This window comes from Ursus maritimus, unplaced genomic scaffold (genome assembly GCF_017311325.1).
Source record: "Ursus maritimus isolate PB19 unplaced genomic scaffold, ASM1731132v1 scaffold_6, whole genome shotgun sequence".
Taxonomy (NCBI): Eukaryota; Metazoa; Chordata; class Mammalia; order Carnivora; family Ursidae; genus Ursus; species Ursus maritimus.
In genome coordinates, this window is record NW_024426774.1 from 25,035,395 (window position 1) to 25,054,734 (window position 19,340).

Here is a 19,340-nt window from a genome sequence, read left to right on the forward strand (position 1 = left end):
GGATTTTTTTATAAACCAGTAGTTCCCAAAGTAACATCTGCAGATTCCTGGGGATCCCCAAGACCCTTTCAGAAGGTCCACCTAGTTAAAATCATTTCCACAATAATACTAAAAACATTATTTGCTTCTTTCACTGTATTGGCATTTACTTTGACGGTTTGAAAGTAACTAGGTAAAACTGCTAAGCATCTTTTTTTTAAGATTTTATTTATTTAAGAGAGCAAGAATGGGGGGGGGGGCAGAGGGAGAGGGAGGAGCAGGCTCCCAGCCAAACAGCAAGCCCCATGTAGGATCAGGACCTGATCTGAAGGCAGATGTTTAAACAACTGTGCCACCCAGGTACCCCAACTGCTAAGCATCTTATTGGCAATGGCACTAAACAATATTAGCAGTCATTACAGTCTTCACTACCACACACTCAACAAACTTAAAAAAAAAAAGTTTCATTTAGGAATGTCTTTGATGAGCTATAGCTATAAATATTACACATTTTATTATATCTCAACTCTTGAGTACACACTTTTCAATATTCTGTGTGCTGAAATGGAAAGCATGATGGTTGTCTCAAAGGAAAGACTTACATGACTGAGTTGCAAGCTGACCTAGCCACTTTTCTTGAAGGAATGACTGACAAATAATAGTTACTTAATCTTGGGTATTTAGAAGAATTTCCTTGAAAATCAACAGTGAGCCTATCCCATCAAGGAAAACAACTGTCAGTATATATTGCTGACTATGAAATTCAAGCTTTGAGAAAACTGAAATTTTGCAAAATTTGTTTCTACCACTATGGGCTTAAAAGTTTCTCAAGTCAAATAGACTTTTCTGATAAGAATGGTAATATTAACAAATGTGATTGTTTAACAATGAATGATAAAATGTGTAAACATTTGCAAGATCTGCATAACCCAAGGAACAAATATTTTCCAAATGATTAATGCACGGTGTTATAAAAATTCTGCATGGATGGAAGAACTGTCTATCCTATGTGGAGGATAGACAGATCTTAATGGAAAAAGTATAAAAACTTCATTGCTGGGGTGTCTGGATGGCACAGCTGATTAAGTGTCCGACTCTTGGTTTTGGCTCAGCTTGTGATCTCCGGATCATGAGATTGAGCCCGCATTCGGCTCTACACTCAGCGCAGAGGTGGCTTGAGATTCTCTCTCCTCCCTCTGCCCTTCCCACTTTACAGTCTCTCTCTCTCTCTCTCTCTCTCTCTCGCCACTCACCCTCTCAAATAAATAAATATATCTTAAAAAAAAAAAAAACCTTCATTGCTATGATTTCAAATTCCAGATTGGAATTAATCTTTCTAAAACTGCCCATAGAAGCACACCACCTTAATGCTGACAGTCTCAAAGGTATATTAAATATGTATAATCCATCCTATGTCAACTATATTTCAATAAAACAATTTTTAAAAACTACAACTTTAATTTTAGTGTAACATCAGAAAAAAGGATACCACAATTATCTGAAAAGTCCACTAAACTACTCTGCCTTTTTCCAATTTCACATCTGTATGAGGCCAGATTTTCTTGATATGGTTCAGGTTAAACAATCTATCACAACAAAATGAGCGCAGTAACAGATATGAGACTCCAGTTGTTTTCTATTAAGCAGACATTAAAGATATTTGCAAAAATGTAACAAATGCCAATCTCTCATATTTTCCTTATTTTGGAAAATAAAGTTACTTTCATTAAAAATGCTATTAATATTAACATGTAATGGGTTCTTATTATTTTTTAAATAAATTAAAAGTAAATATTTTTAAAGTTTCTCAGTTTTAGTTTCTAATTTGGCAGATACTGATAGATATAATTCACTTTTTTTTTTTTAAAAAAAAGCTGTTTGAGGTAATCAATCATTTTGAGGAGTATAAAGGGACTCTGAGACTGAAAAGTTTGAAAATAACTGTTGGAGATCTAATGATACTTTATTTAGCTATTCAACTCTGGGTCACCTTACTGAATGAACCATAACTATCTTCCTTTGAAGAACCAGAATAAGCAACAGCCAAAAAAGAGGGTGTGATAGGTATAATAATGACTCTCCATGTTACCACACAGAAATACCTTCAATTATTAAATTTGTTAAGTACAAAAAGTATAAAACAATTATACAATATACTATACTACTATTTGCTGGAAAGGAAATGATAATATATTCATATGTGCTTGTATATGCTTAACAAAATCATGGACACTCAAGAAATTAACAAAAGCACATACCTATAAGAGAAGGGGAATATAAAACATACAGTGGTGGCATAGGAATGAGTTCTTAATCCTTTAATTTTTAAAACATATGAATGTATTCACAGTATTTTTAAATTTATCATCTAATTTAATTTAAAAGAAAATAATCCTAAATCAATATTAAGCTACAATTCACATGTATTTTCAATTTCTAGGTTGCCCAGATCTCGGGGGGACTGGGGGGGAATCCTTACTCTTTTTATTAGCTCTGAGGCAAACCAGTATTGCTAGCAATCAAAACTTATGCCAGAAGAATGGGCATTGGTCAAGCTGATTTCTAGGACACAATACAGAAACGTTTTTTTAAAACCTATAAATAAATTCTGGAACTCCTGGGTGGCTCAGTTGGCTAAGCGTCTGCCTTTGGCTCAGGTCATGATCCCAGGGTCCTGGGATTGAGCCCCACATCAGGCTCCCTGCTCAGTGGAGAGAGCCTCCTTCTCCCTCACCCTCTCCCTCTGCCTCTGCCTACCGCTCCCCCTCCTTGTGCTTTCTCTCTCTTTGACAAATAAATAAACAAAACCTTAAAAAAAAACCTATAAATAAATTCATCATCTGAAAAACCCAAAAGAGTAATAAAAATTAGTAAGAAAATATTCAGATGAAACTAGCAGTTATTTTATTAACTTTTTTATATTTAAAAGATGTCACTGATGGAATTAAAAGCAAATTCAGATATTGCACAAGACAAAAAAAAATCAGTGAACTTGAAAACGAAGTAAAAAAAATTATCCAAAAGGAAGCACAGAGAGAAAAAAAGGAAAAAAATAATTCCCAATTAACTACAGGACAGCATCAAGTTACTGAACATACTTTTTTTTTTTTAAAGATTTTATTTATTTATTCGACAGAGATAGAGACAGCCAGCGAGAGAGGGAACACAAGCAGGGGGAGTGGGAGAGGAAGAAGCAGGCTCACAGCGGAGGAACCTGATGTGGGGCTCGATCCCATAACGCCGGGATCACGCCCTGAGCTGAAGGCAGACGCTTAACTGCTGTGCCACCCAGGCGCCCCTACTGAACATACTTTTAACTGGAGTCTAGAAAACAAAGGTGGTAAAAAGAAAAAATATTTGAGGTAATAATGATTATGACGAATATTTTTCTAAATTTGCTGCAAACTATAACCCATGGATCCAAGAAACTTGGCAAATCCCAAAAGGATAAACTCAGATTACTCAAAGGCACATACATGATGATAAAACAGCAAGAAAATGGTAGTAAGTTTTAAAAAAATTTTAACCACAGGAAAAGAAAAAACCACTGTGTTGACAGAAAAAAATATTTAAAAAAAAAATCACAGAATTCTCAGAAGCTGTGCAAGCCAAAATTCAATAGAATATTTATAAAGTGCTAAAAGAAGTCAGGTCAGGTGCCTGTGTGGCTCAGTTGATAAAGCATCCGACTCTTTTTTTTTTTTTTTTTAAGATTTTGTTTATTTATTTGACAGAGAGAGAGACAGCCAGCGAGAGAGGGAACACAAGCAGGGGGAGTGGGAGAGGAAGAAGCAGGCTCCCAGCGGAGGAGCCTGATGTGGGGCTCAATCCCAGAACGCCGGGATCACGCCCTGAGCTGAAGGCAGACGCTTAACGACTGAGCCACCCAGGCGCCCCTAAAGCATCCAACTCTTGATTTTGACTCAGGTCATGATCTCAGGGCCTTAAGATCAAGCCCCTCAACAGGCTCCTCACTCAGCAGGGAACCTGCTTGAGACTCTCTCTTTCTTCCCTCTCCCTCCTGCGCACGTGTGCTCTCTCTCTCGTAAGAAAATCTTTTTTAAAAAATCATTAGTCATTACAGAAATGCAAATTAAAACCATAATGATACAACTTCACACTCATTAGGATGGTTATTATCAAAAAAAAAAAAAAAGGAAAAAACAAGTGTTCACAAGGATGTGAAGGAAGTAGAATCCTTGAGCATTGCTGGTGGAATGTAGAATAGTGCGGCTGCTGTGGATATCAGTTTGCTAATTCCTCAAAGAGTTAAACATGGAATTACCATATGACCCAGCAATTCCACTCCTGGATAGCTACCCAAACAATTGAAAGCAGGGACTCAAGCAAATACTTGTACACCAACATACGTAGCAGTACTATTCACAAAGCCAAAAGGTACAAACAACCCAAGTGTTCATCAATAGATGAATGACTGATCAAAATATGGTATATACATACAATGGATATTATTCAGCCTTAAAAAGAAATAAAATTCTGATACATGCTACGATATGAATTAACCTTGAAAACATGCTAAGTGAAGTAAGCCAGACAAAAAGGACAAATATTCTATGAGTCCACTTAACTGAGGTACCTAGGATAGGCAAATTCATAAAGAAAGTAGGATGGTGGTTGCCAGGAGGTGAGGAGAGGAGTCAATGGGGAGTTAGGATTTAATCGGTACAGGCTTCCAGTTGCGGAAACATACCAGAGATAGATGTTGGTGATAGTTGCAAATTATATGAATGTACTTAATGCCACAGAAGTGTACACTTAGAAATTGGTATGATAGAAAATTTTATGCTACGTATATTTTACCACAATAAAAAAGTGTGTTTGTATACGTAGGGCCTTGCTAGATAGTTCATGCTAACAGTATGATTTACGGTAAATACCTGTTTTTGTTTTCCTGGTACCCTGGGCCACACTGTATATCTATGAGCTCTGCAAGAGACAGGAGGGCTGGAGACTGATTAGTTGAGGTAAGTCACAACGGTGCTCCATGCCTCCAAGACTGCCCCCCCCCCAATAAAAACCCTGAATATCAAGGCCCAGGTGAGCTTCCCTGGCTGGCAGGACTTCATTCTTATTGTCATGCATCACTGATGAGAGAATTAAACACTGTCAGGGCAACTCCACTGAGAGGACAACGAGACTCTTACACTTGTCTTCTACTGTACTCCATTGTATGCACCTTCTCCTTGCCCCAATTTTAATCTGCATCCTTTCTCTGGAATACACCATACCTGTAAATATTACAGCTTTTCTGAGTTCTATGAGTCATCTAAGGAATCATAAAACCTGAAGGTATTCTCGGTGACCCCTGACCCAGATGGAAAAGCAGGTACCATGCAAACATCAACCATGAGAAAGCTGGCCTGGCTTTATTAATACAAAACAAGGAACACTTCAGAACAAGACATATTACCAGATATAAAGAGGTACATCCATAATAACAGTCAATTCAAGAAACAATCCCAAACATGTACATCAAATAAGATTCAAAATACATGAACAACAAATCAACAAAACTAAAAGAAACAATACACAAATCCAGAATTATCATTGGAAATTTCAACACTGCTCTCAGGAATTAACATAAATAATAAAATAAGGAAAATCAATAGGAACATAAAAGATTTAAATACAATAGCCCAACTTAACCTAATTAACATTTAGAAAGCATTCCACCCCACAACTACAGAAAACATACATTATTTTCAAATGAACACAGAACATTCACCAAGACAGACCATGTAATGAGCCATAAAACAAGTCTATTGTTAGTTGTCTGGGCCCAAGGGAGAAAAACAGATGCAACATTTCCTAAACTTATTTGACCATAAAGCCTTCCTGCAAAGGCATCTCCAGGGATTAGTTTCTCAGAACACTTTGGGAAGAGCTATCCCACCCATTTTCACCTCTTCTTACTCCTCCTCCTAGTTGTAACTAGCAAAATAAGGTAATCAATAAAATGATCCTTTCCTTGGCTACTCAGCCAGAACTGGCCAATTTTATGAAGTACCTGCAAAAGTCCTAAGGCAGGAATAACCTTGACATATCTGGGAAACAGTAAGGGGGTCAGAACAGCTGGAAAAGTATAAAGGATAAGTGGTAGGAGATGAAATCAGAAAGTTAAGCCGCAGAGGTCAGAGCATGTAAGAACTTCTAAGCCTCAGTAAGAATTTTGAATATGATTTTAAGTATGAGGGGAGGGTTTTGAGAAAAGAATATTATCTCATTTACATATTTAAAAGATTTCCCTCTTAAAAAAATGAAACAAGACGAAACCAGAGAGGAAGACAAACCATAAGACACTCTTAATCTTAGGAAACAAACTGAGAGTTGCTGGAGGGGAGGGGAGTGGGGGCATGGGGTAACTAGGTGATGGACATTGGGGAGGGTATGTGTTATGGTGAGCACTGGGTGTTATAAAAGACTGATGAATCACTGACCTGTACCCCTGAAACAAATAATACATATGTTAATTTTAAAGAATAAATAATTAAAAATTTAAAAAAATAAAACATCTTTCTCTCTCTGCTGTGTAAAGAACAGAATGGAAGCTAGGCAACCAGTTAGGAAGCTCTGGTAACCATAAACAATGTCAAAAACCAGAGCAGCTTAGACCAGACTTAAAAGTGCATGTCAAAGAAAAAACGCCTAGGCAAATCTATATAAACTGTGCTGAGAGGTCCTTAAGCATTTTCTTTACCTGGCTCCCAGGATATCTCATTCTCCACCTAATGAGATGCTTAATCTGTCTTCTTTACGTGATCTCCCTCATCTCCCCAACCTCTTCAGGTTGGAAATGTTTTAAGGCTCAGTTCATGAACCTTTTTTCTAGCTATTCTCATTCTTGTGGTGATTTCACCCAGACACTTGGCTTTAAAACCATCCATCTATATAATGATAATTCCCAATTTTACATCTCCAGGCTAGGCCTCGCCTCTAAATTCCAGGCTCAAGTACCCAAGTGATCGTACAGTAAACACCTTAAAATTTAACAAACCAAAATTGATTTCTTAACCTACCTCCCCCAATTTTTTTCTAAGTCCTCCCTACCTCAGATGGTAGCAACTCCATTATTACAATTGCTAAGGGATAAACCTTAAGAAATATCCACGACTCCTGTCTTTCTCTCACACCCCACTTTCAAGTATGGTAGCAAATCCTTTCAGCTCTACCTTCAAAATCTATCCAGTAACCAAACACTTCTTACCCACCTCCACTGCTATTACTCAACCCAAGCCTTCATCATCTCTCACTTGGTCTAGTGCTTTCCTCTCAAATGGTCTCTCTAGTTCTGCCCTTGCTACTGCCTTCACCACTCCCCAAGGCTCAAAATAGCAGTCAAGTGATTCTAGTAAATCTAAATTAGATCATGTCATCAACTGCTCAAAACCTTCCAAAAGCTGCTCAAGAAAAGTCCTTACAAAGCTCTTCAAGACTTATCTGACCACAACACCTCTGTACCTCTGCTCCAGCCAGTTACTTTTAACCTCCTATCACACTACTCTGTTCCAGGTCACTTCATACCAGTTGCAAAGGACTCCTCACCGTTCCTCAAACACTCCAAGCCTGCTTTAGCCTCAGGATCTTTGAACTTGCAGTACCCTCAGCCTAAAATCACCCTGGCCCCTAAAACCATCTAGAATGCAAGGTTAACTCACTCATCTACTTCAAGTCTTCACTCAAATGTCATTCAAGTGAAGTCTTCCCCTTCGATGTTATTTAAAAATTGCAAACTTCTCTCCCATCCTTAAAAATTCTTTACACACCAGCAAGTTCTGCTTTATTTGCTTTATAATTCTCCCCAGCACTTTCCTGTATCTAACATACTATATATTTTACTTATTTACCTTATTTATTGTCTGTCTGCTCCAAATAGAACATACACTCTAGGGATTTTTGTCTGTTTCATCTCCTGCTACAAAACTAGTCCCTAGAGCAGTACCTTTCACACAGAACTCAGTTTATTCAATACTGAATCACTGAATGTTAAATAAAGCCTCTCCAGAAGTGTTAAGTTTTGCTAGGCCTGGGGCGCCTTGGTGGCTCAGTCGATTAAGCATCTGCCTTCAACTCAGGTCATGATCTCAGGGTCCTGGGATTGAGCCCCCATCTGGCTCCCCACTCAGCTGGGGTCTGCTTCTCCTTCTGCCCCGCCCCCCCCACTCATGCTCTGCTCTCTCTAATAAATAAAATTAAAAAAATAAAAATAAATAAAAAAGTTTTGCTAGGCCCAAATCAAATTCTGGGACTAGCCTAATTTAAAAAAAATCCCTTTGTCAGTATTTATATTCTATGAATAATATTCAATATTCATAAGAGCACACTTTTATTATTTTATAATCTAAGCTATTTACTTAACAATTATAGAGATGCTTACTGATTCCAAATAATTCAACTTCTCTCTTACTCCAGCATCACTACAAATAGAAAAAACAGTACACTTCAGCAAGAAGTCCTATGCTCAAATCCTAGCTCACCATTTACCAGTAGTATGACTCAGGCAATTTTAGCCTCCTCCAAATCTTAGTTTCTCATCAATAACGTAGCAAGGAGGGAGTGGATTAAAGCCCTGCCTGCTTTACCTATTCTATATCTAATCACAGGATTATTGTGAAAATCAAATATATATAAGAAAATGCCTTATAAACCATAAATTATATACAAGTGTGAGTTAAATGTCAAAAGTTTGAGAAAAACCTGAAATGGAACAGAAAAATTCAGTGTTTGGGAGAGAATATCTCACCATACCTCTCTGGAGTCAGACTGGCTCCCTGGAGTCAGACTCTTCCACTTACTTACTTAAACCTTAAACAAGTTACTCAACCTCTCTGAGTCATTGTTTCCACATCCATAAATGGAGATAATACCAACCCTGTAGCATCCTTTTGAGGATTACAGCTTATATACAAATATATGTAATGTACCTACAGAATAAGCTTAATGAAGGACATTTTTGTTATTCATCTTGGTCTTTCAAATGGACAAAAACAGATAAATACAAACTACACCATGGAGTTAGGAAAGAAGATGATTTTGATTTGGAAATTATATGAGAAAAAAAGAAGGAAAATGAGCAAGAGCCAGAGGTAATCAAGCAATAATCTCAACAGTTTGCCTATTAAATTTGTTCTTTCTTTGTCTTGCCTTTCTCCAAGTAAAACAGCGGGATGAAAGGCAAAGAAAAATCAGCATACAAAACACTGTATTTAGTAACCTAAAAGTTATTTTAAAACAAAATATTATATAATCTCTTTTCTTCAAAGAACAACTTTTTTATTAGCCAATTTTCCAATTTCTCACACACAAAGATGTATTTTGACACTCGAAACTCAAGGCACATATCAAAAAACTAAAACAATTGTGGTTTTCCAACTACAGAACCGCAATATATTTTATTAAATGCTTAGAAATATGGCAAAATGAATGAAAACAACTCAAAAAGTAAAACTGCAATTAAGACAGAGATCATACAAACACTTCAAGAATGTTCTTTGAAATCATTTGACTTTGATATATTTCCTCAATTCTAGGACACCACTAATTATAAGATGTACCACCAATATAACAACCATTTTCGGGGGAGGAGGACACCCCACATTAAATACACACTTGTATACAAATAGCTAACTTAGATATACCAATTTCAAAAACATTAAAATGTAATGGATCCTTCTGGGATGCTGGAAATATTCTATTTCTGAATCTAAATAGCAGGTCAGAGTATGTTAAACTTGTGAATATTTATCAAACTGTACACTTGACTTGTATACTTTTTCTGTATCTACATTTAGTTCAACAGAAAAATTTATGTAATGTACCTACTCCGTACACATACAGCTATCAACTAAATGAATTCTTGATATAAATATGAAAGGTAAAAAGATAAAGCCTCTAAAAGAAAACACAGAAAAGTAACTTCATGACATTGATACAGACAAAGATTTCAAAATGGAAACAAAAAAGCACTAACCAATTGATAAACAGGACTTCTTTAAAATTAAGCACTTTGATTCACCAAAACACCAAGATCCTGGAGGAGCTAGCTACAGACCAAATGTCCACCAACAGTAGAATGGATAAGCTAAGGTATATTCACATAACAGAACACAGCAATGAGAAGAAACAAACTACAACACAACAAGGGTTAATCTCATAAATGTAATGTTGTGCAGAAGTTCAAATAAGATATACTTTATGATTCTATTTTATGTAGAGTTCAAAAACAGACAAAATTTTTCTATAAGGAAGACAGTAGGGTTGGGGATTCCAGTACTGCTATGTTTCTAGAGCTGGGTGCTAATTACATAAATGTGCTTATTTTGTGAAAATTCAACTAGTTATACACTTTTCTATATGTATGTCACACTTCTTTAAAAATATTAGATAAAATGGGGTCCCAACTGGTGAATCAGGATTTCTAATCCTTTCCCACCAGCAATATTCTTCATCCATACTATACTCAGAGATTTAATTAGCAATGGTCCTTTATCACCCACACTGCTCTTCAGGATTTAAACAATCACTATCTTTGTCCATATTTACTTTATGCCAAGCACTTTAACATTCATTCATTCAAATACTTATTGAATACCTACTATGTACAAAATCTGTGCTGAGTACTTAAGGTACAAAAAAATGAGCAAGACATTGTTCCTAGCTTCAAGGAGTTCCTAACCTTATAGAAGACCACATATACAGGGCACTTGAGTAGTTCAGTCAGTTAAGCAGCCAACTCTTGGTTTCAGTTCAGGTCATGATCTCATGGGTCATGATCAGGGAGTCTGCTTGAAATTCTCTCCCTCTGCACCTCCCCTCACTCATAGGCACACTCTCTCCCTCTTTCTCTCTCTAAAATAAATAAATCTGAAGAAGAAGAAGAAGAAGAAGAAGAAGAAGACCACCACCACTACAACCACACATACAGATAACCAAATAAATGTACAGAGATATGCACAGGACATTATGGAAGTACAAAGGAACAGCAAAAACAGCCTGGGAGAAGTCAGGCATCAGGACAGCCTTCGTGGAGGTATGAACACCTGAGTCTTTAAAAGAAGAGTAGGAATTATCCAGGCAAAGTGCATTCCAACAGAGCAAACAGCTTGAGTAAAAGCACAGTGTATTTAAAGAAACAATTGCAGCTGCTACATGTTGCTTAAGGGTGGTAAAAACAAGGACTGGGATGGGGTAAGAAGGAGTGGCCAAAGAGATAGGAGGATGCCAAGTCATGAAGAAACTTAGACCTTGTCCAACAGGCAAGATGGGTCAGTGAGATTTATGCAAAGGAATTATGTGGTCACATAGATTATTCAGGAAGCAATGTAGAGGATGAACTGAAGGAGGATAAGGCTGGCAGAAAGAAGGCTGGTTAGGAGGCAGTTATAACTGTCCTGACAGAAGATAATAAGAGCCTGAAATGAAATAAAAGCTATAATAAATATAGAGAAAATACAGAGTACAGATATATTATGCTCCTGGTCTAGAGATCACACTTTGAGAACCACTAACCTACACTAGAGTTCAGCATATTTTTCTGTAAAAGGCCAAATAATAAATATTTTAGGCTTTATGCGCCCCAGGCGGTTTCTACTGCACTTTTGGTTTATGTTTGTTTTTTAAACCCTTTGAAAATTAAAAACCGTTCTTAGCTAGTTGACTTGACCAAGATAAAGGCCGCAGGCTGGATCTGGGCTATGGGCATAGTTAGCTGATCCCTGCTATACACAGGTAAAGAAGTGAGGATTAACCTTCCTAGGAGATTAATTTTCCTAAAATGCTATATTAGCTTCCTACTCAGAAACTCCTCCCTTGGTCCCCAGTATGAACCTTCCATTCTTATTAAATTGACCTACTTATATTATTTGCCTCTGTATTTTGTGGTGTTCCCCAAAGTTCTCTTCTCCTCTCTAACCTACCTAAATACCATTCCTTCAAAGCACAATTCAAAACCTACCTTGAAGTGATTCCATAATCCTCAGAACTCCTGAAAGTACTACCTCAATTTACCCAAAATTTATTTGCTGTCTTATGACTTACTTCAAATATACTGTAAATTCTTTGAGAACAGGGAATAATTTATACTTCTATCAAAGGATCTAGCATATAACAAGAGATAAATAAAAATGAAGACATATGTGTATATATACATAACATATATACTTACACACACACAGTTTTTTTCCCCTGAGCTAGCTATGTAACTGAAGCAAATGTGATTTCACCCTTACTTATAACAGTAACCGAATACTTTAATTCTATGGACATGATCCGAATGCTGTAGGAAGAATAGAATGACAATTCACAATCACATCTGTCTTCTCCTATTACTCAAGTTTTTAGGGCTAGTTCACTAGGGAAACAATAATAACACAAGTAAAATTTTTCCAATGGTCAATGTTGCCAATGTAGGTACATAGGGATAATGTTAAATAAGTTACTAGACCAATTCAAAGTTTACTTAACTATTTTTACTTCACTTATTTTTAAAGTGCAAAATAAGCTTTTACAACTACGTTGCTTTAAATTCACCCTTTATTATTACTTAAGTTTAAAGTCACACACACACACACACACACACGCAACACATGCTTTGAATTTTTTTAACAATAAGGTTCTGTATGACAATTCACATTATCAAAATGGCCTTATTGATGTCATTGAGAATTTGGGGAAATAAGATTGCATTTCAAATTTTTAAGAAAACAGTCCATTTTAGGAATTGTTGAATCACTATATTGTACACCTGAAACTAATATAACAAGGTAAAAAAAAAAATTGTGCTTATACCAAAAAAAAAAAGAAAAGAGAAAATAGTTCATTTTCATTCACTACTAATAAATAGCTATAATCAGAGAATGTTGTGAGCTGGATTAAAGGATTCTTCCTATAATTGAGAAGATTACTGAAGAAGTCTTTTCAAGTCCAAAGTGTGAACCATGCCTTATTTTACTACCCAAAGAATATTCAACAATCTATAAAAATTCCTCCAGAATCATCTGCCCAATTTTCAAGGCAAACTACATAAAAAAGTATAAAACATTTATAGAAAGATATAGAAAACAAAACCAAAAGAAATAAATTAAAAGATGGCCATGAAAGCGAAAACGAGACTTTCTAACCCTTCAAAACACATTGAAGAAAGCAGGTTAGTGACATGTAACCCAGAAAAGACAATTATGCATTGATAAATTGAATATTAATAATGCACTCAAATGGAGGACAAGCCCAGGAGCCAGGGACTCCCATTTCTCAATTCCTGTTCTGCCACTGGCTAGTACGGAGTCTCAGGCACATCCCCATATGTTGAACAAGAAAAGCTTAACTGACATTCTCAGGCTGTGGGAATTGATTAAATGTTTATGAAGTACTTTAGGACCATGAAGGGAAGCCAAATGTCATTTGCTTAGTACAAAACTACAGCTATCTGTTAGGCTGGCAAATCCAACCATGATTCTTTTGTGTCTTCTTAACACAGCAAATCTTCAGTGAGTCAGTAAAGTGCATGTATTTATGAGACCGTTTAGCAACTTCAGAGAAATGAATTTTCTTCCAAATCTTTGTCTCACAAACCATGTCACTACCCAACCCAACTATTTGCAAAAGGAAACATGAAGCGATCCACATTAAAGTTAGGTCTAGTTATTGATAAGCCAATACTAAATGACTGAAAACTAGTAGGAATCGCAGTGGAACTTTGTTAACTTACCAGAAATGTGACTCCTGAAAGTAATCCCAGAAAGCAGTCGTCCTAACAAAACGTTTATGAAAGGGAAAGTCCCTAGGCCTTCTTACATAAAGAGCTCTAAAATGTTTGTAGACAGTGTCGACAGAAGACTAAATTCGCTCAGACCCTAATCTAATTCGTTAGGTAGTTCCAGCACCTGCTTAGTGTTGAGCGACTAGAGACTGGTGAGGCTGCTGAGCAAAAGTGCTGATGCCATCTCCAGCTGCCCCTTTCCGTGAATGACAGTAACAATGAAAACACTGACAAAAGAGCTGGGAGGCCACCCCAAGCCACTGCTTGGCAATACTTCTACCCTACCCTCAACATACAGGAGCTGCAAATGCCAGGAGAGGCCGTCCTCTAACAGATCTCACAGGCGGAGACCTTGCCTCTAGTCTGGCAACGTGAAAAAGTACTACCCTGCACTCCTCTCCAGACAGCTGAGCACCTTAAAGGTGAGGGGAACGCTGCCTCTTTCCAAACTGCCAGCGGAAGAGGGAGAAGACTTCCTCGCCGGAGACGGGTGAGCAGAATCGGCTGTGCACACTGGAAGACCGAGAGAACTGCCCGGGTCGCGGGCGCTTCTCGGACCGCCGGCGGGGAGCAACCGCGAGCACAGGAACGCGCGTCCCTCCCTCGGCCCCGGGTGGGGGAAGCGGGGCTCGGGCGCCGGGCAAACTGTCCTCCCGGGGGTGGCAGCGCTCGGCCGCCCGCTTCCCGGGAGCTGGAGAAGGCGACAAGTAGGCTCGGGTCCGGGAGCACCGGGAGCACATTCTTGCCTCGAGCCTGGTCCCGAGGGAGGGCGCAGGCTGCCAAGGCGGCGACTCTCCCTCTCGCCCAACTCCGCGGTGAGCGAGAGGGCGGCCGGCCCGGGCTGCCCGGCGGGATGCCACCCGGGTGGGGGAGGCGGCGAGGCCGGCCTCCGGGCCGCTCCCTCCCCACGCGGTCCCGCGGCCGGCGGCCGTCCGCGCCCTCGTCCCTCCCGCCGCCGCGCGGGGCCGGGCCGCCGACCTCGGCCGGCCGGGCGCGGGGCCAGGCGGCGGCGGCGGGCTGACGGGCCGGCCGGCCTGGGGCCCTACCTGAGGCTGTGTACCAGCTCCCGGCGTGACTGGCTTCCCGGCAGACCACTCGGTTGGACATCTTGGTGCCTGTGCCGCCTATGGTGCACGAGGATGAATGAGGAGGCGGCGGCGGCGGCGGCAGGAGCGGCTCCGCGAGGGGACGAGACACCGCGGGCCCAGCCCAGGAGGAGGCGGCAGTGGGGAGGGGATCAGCCCGGCCCAGGAGGAGGAGGAAGAGGAGGAGGCGGCGGCCCAGGAGGAGGAGATGGCAGCCGGGGCGGTGGCGGCGGCAGCAACAATCACCACAAACTCCGGCGACCGCCGGAAGATGGGGCCCGCGGCGGCTTCACAGAAGCCCGGAAAGCCCTGGCCCCGGCCCCCGGACTCGCCGCTGCTCCCCAGCCGCGGCTGGTTCCGCCGAGCCGCCCCCACGGCCCCCTCCCCTCCCAGCTGGCCTCCCCGAGCCACCGCCGGTGACCCCACCCCCGTGACTCCGCGCCCGCCCCCTCCCCCCACCCCCCGCGGGACTCCCCGCACCCACCCCCACCCCCGGCAGGGCCCTCCTGCCCGCCCGGCCGCGGGTCTGCGGGCCCCGCCCCGCCCCGCTCCTCCTCCAGCCGCGCGGCGAGGTTAACGGCGGAAACCGGACAGGCCAGACGGCATCTGGGGTCGGGCGGCCCCGCGAGGAGGCAGCGGCGGCTACGGCTCCGCGCACACAAAAGCCCAGGGCCGGGGCCTGAACCGGGGAAGGCAGACCCAGAGAAGAGCCAACGCTTCCTTACTCGCCACTCTAACGGGTCCTGCCCACTGAGCATGCCCAGCAGCCGCTGCCAGGCCCGCCGAGGAATCTCAACGTGCACGCTCCGCTCTCCGGGGTTTAGCGGCAGCAGAGGCTGTGGGGGGGAGGCGGCGGCGGCGGGGAGAGCAGGACGCAGCCGCAGGGCAAGCCCCCTCCCCCAGCCAACTTCCTTAAATGAAGAGCACCGAGGGCTCGCCGATGCGGCTTTCCACGAGGACAGCCCGGCTTGTCCTCCCCTACCTCATCATACACACGAGTCTTTAGTGGATTCACACCCCCAAGGTTTCACTCCTAGGGATGCAAGCCTGTGACCACGTTGGGAAGTTCATTTGTAGAAACAGGCACATGGTAGTGCGCCTGTGGTCCCCGCAAATGCTAGTTTTTGCTTCACTGGGCCACCCTCACCACCTCATCTTGGCTTTGACACTGTAAACATTTATCTTGTTTCATTTTATACGGATGTAGGTGCATGTCTTAACTCCCCAATTAGAGTCAAGTGTGATATAGCTAGCCTGTTATTCTCATCTATGAAGAGGGGATAATATATTCAAGGAGTGTCCCTAGGATTACAAGAGTTAATAAATGTAGTCTGACAGAGTATGCAAACAACAAACATTATTTCCAACCTTTCCTTCTCTTATAAATCCCAGTATTTCACATAAGTGTCAGGAACAAAGAATTCATTTCAAATTAGAGAAGAATCACAGGAAAGTAGGGTATCATGGACCCCAGAGAAGTGTTGGTATGAAGTAGAACATTCCAAAACTGGGAAGAGAGTAAGAGAAACTTGCATGTCTTCAATGAAAGCTTTGAGGTTAAAACCATAAAATTGTTATATCTGGATTTAGAGTTCAAAGCAGATATCTGGATGCCTAATATTCAAGTGTCCCTAGTGTCATAATATGTATTTTTAAAATTTACTGTCCTGTTCCAACCTCTCCTCCCACTTTTTCAACTTTAAGGCCCAAGCATCTCCTGTGAGATCCCAGGCCTAAAAGCCTGGTCAATTACCGAACATTTCTGACTTTCACACCTTTTTCTACACAGTTATTAGATTAAATCTCCACTGATACATATTTCTTTACTCAATTTTTAACCCTCTCATTTCACCACTAACCTGCCAAAATATTAACATATTATGCAAAAAAAAAAAAAAAAAGATGTGCCACAGAGTCGATTTAAAGATAACAAAAAGGCAGGCTGCAGCTCTAATTCCACAGTACTCTTCCTGGAGTACCAAAAATCAGTGGTAAATGATGGCATGGTAAACTGGTAAACTTTTCATCATTAATTTCAAGAAAAGGAAAACTGTTGATATGGTTGACGTGGCATTGATAAGCAGTGACAGCTCTTGAAGTTAATGATTCCTGATTCTGTTTCCATGGCCCAAAAAAAGGAGGGGAAAGGATACTGGATACAATGAACTAAGAAAGCTTCATATTTCAGTCTGGTCAAATTGGAAAATCAGATTTGAGTCATGGCTCTGTCTCTCACCAGCTGTGATCATGGGCATCTAGTAATGTAACCTTTTCAAGCCTCAGTCTTCTCATCTGTCAAATGCAAACAGGAATAATATCTAACTCACAGGCTTGCTGTGAGAATCATTTAGTGAAAATAGTCTGAAAACAATTTATAAGCTGTTCTTTGTTTCTTCTTATCATTATCCTCTGCTCCTAGCAACAATCCTAGGACTCATTCCAACCTAATTTAAATTTAAGCTTCCTCCCTATGAAAATGCTCTATTGGAGGCTTCTTTCCCCAAAGGATTTTTCTTACTGGTCAAACTTAGCAAAGACCACAATGCCAAGAGAGGTGAACGGTTAAAAGATCTATTATCTCTAGAATGCTCTCAATATATCCCATCGTTATTCCTTCTGTCCCATCTTTTGTTAGCTACATTATTCAAGGATAGACTCTTGACAGAAGTATGGTGAAACTATTCACTTACCTCCCCTAAATTAATGGAGACCCATATAATGCAAATATTCATGTCATATCCCAGGAGAAGGCTGTTTGGCAATACTGCACAATTCCCATATTATTAACAATTTCTATTATATCCACCAGTGACTTGGGTTTGACACTCCATAAACATCAGTCATAGCAAAAGGTAAGGAGAAATTCCTAACTAATAAGAGAGTCTTCATAAAGCGGACTTTAATAAATAAGGCACCACTAGTCCCAGAACCCAACATATGTTCTGAAAAAGCATGTCCTATATTCACTGCATCAGTCCGTATTAGCAAACAACTAGCACAAACACAATATCCATCAATATGAGACTTGTTACACATGCACACATTAAAAAGAATACGGTGGTGCTGTATACTGGTATAGAGAGCTAAAAAACAAGGAAAAGGCAAATTGCAGAAAAATGTGTAAAATATGCTACCATTCGTGTAAAAATGAATACTTTAAAAATGCATTCTCATACACTTGCATATACACAATACTTTTAGAAGGAAACACAGTAAATTGTTAACAGTACTTGTTTAGATGGCCGAGGTTCAAGGATGGACAAAGGATTTAAAATTTTGTGTATCTTTGGAATTTTGTGCCATGTACCTATAGTTCCTACACACACACACACACACACACACACACACACAATACATCTTTAGGCTTGATTTTTGGAATCTACATGGCAATATTAAATTGACCATTTTTACAATTTCCTTATCCACAGTGGACAGGTTGAGGAGTCCACTTATTGCTAAAAGCCCCATATCCAAAAAAATACTCTAGAATAAAACCACAGTTTTGAAAAAATCAAGGTTGAGAGAAGAGTTTAGCATAAAGATGCTCTTTTGATTTCAATTAAAACTGGTACTCTAAGACAGACAAATACCATTATGATTTCACTTACATGTAGAATCTAAAAAAACAAAATGAATAAACAAAAAAGCAGAAACAGACCCATAAACACAGAGAACAAATTGGTAATTGCGAGAGGGGAGTGGAGCAGGGGGTGGAAATGACTAAAAATTGGTGGAGAGTGCGAGGTGCAACTTCCAGTTATGGAATGAATAAGTCACAGGGATGAGAGATACAGCATAGGGAATACAGTCAATGGTATTGTAATAGCACTGTATGGTGACAAATAGTAGCTACACTTGTGAGCACAGCATAACTTACAGAGTCATAGAATCACTACGTTGTAAACCTGAAACTAATGTAACATTGTGTGTCAACTATATTTCAATTTAAAAAAAATTTTTTTAAACTAGTACTCCAATCTAGTGTCAAGTTTACCCTTCCATTAGAAGCCAAACTTAATAAGCGTATTTATTAAACACTTAACTATGTGCCTGACACTGAGCTAAGTACATATTTAGTGATTCTTATTAAGAAAAAATTTTGTTCACTTCCAATTTTTTGAATAAATTTTGTAAAACTTTTTTTATTGTTAATATTATTTAGAATTCCCAAAAATGAAATAACAGTTAAAAGATTTTAAGGTTTTTTTAAAGGCTGATAAAAGGTTTGTTTTTTGTTTGTTTTTTTAAGTAAATTCTTATTACTGCCTGGCCCTTTTATATCTGGTGACCTATTTTCCACTATTATATTACTTTCCTACTTTCCTAATTTAAATGTAGAGATTTTTAAATAAATAGATTCTCAGTGGTAACCATTTACAGCTTTCAACTTTGCCCCTCATTTCCACAGTTTGATGATATGTATCAGGCCTCCAATTTGTTAATGCCTTTTTGGAATCCAGTCCAGAAAAATATCTGGCTATAATATTTTATGCTATCCCTAC

The 19,340-nt window shown here is 39.8% G+C and overlaps 1 protein-coding gene across 4 annotated transcripts in view; it reads right to left on the reverse strand.

Annotated features, from left to right (window-relative positions):
• Positions 1 to 15,213, reverse strand: part of MEMO1 (mediator of cell motility 1) — a 114,744-nt gene extending 99,531 nt beyond the window's left edge. Inside the window, exon 1 of one of the 4 annotated variants that reach the window (XM_040623067.1) lies at positions 14,800 to 15,213. In XM_040623067.1, the coding sequence (XP_040479001.1) occupies positions 14,800 to 14,860 (61 nt within the window). In that variant the 5' untranslated portion in view covers positions 14,861 to 15,213. Of the gene's footprint in view, positions 1 to 13,702; positions 13,722 to 14,799 lie in introns of those variants that run through there. The other 3 variants (XM_040623066.1, XM_040623068.1, XM_040623070.1) reach the window with 3 other exon arrangements.
• Positions 15,214 to 19,340: the final 4,127 nt, after the last annotated feature.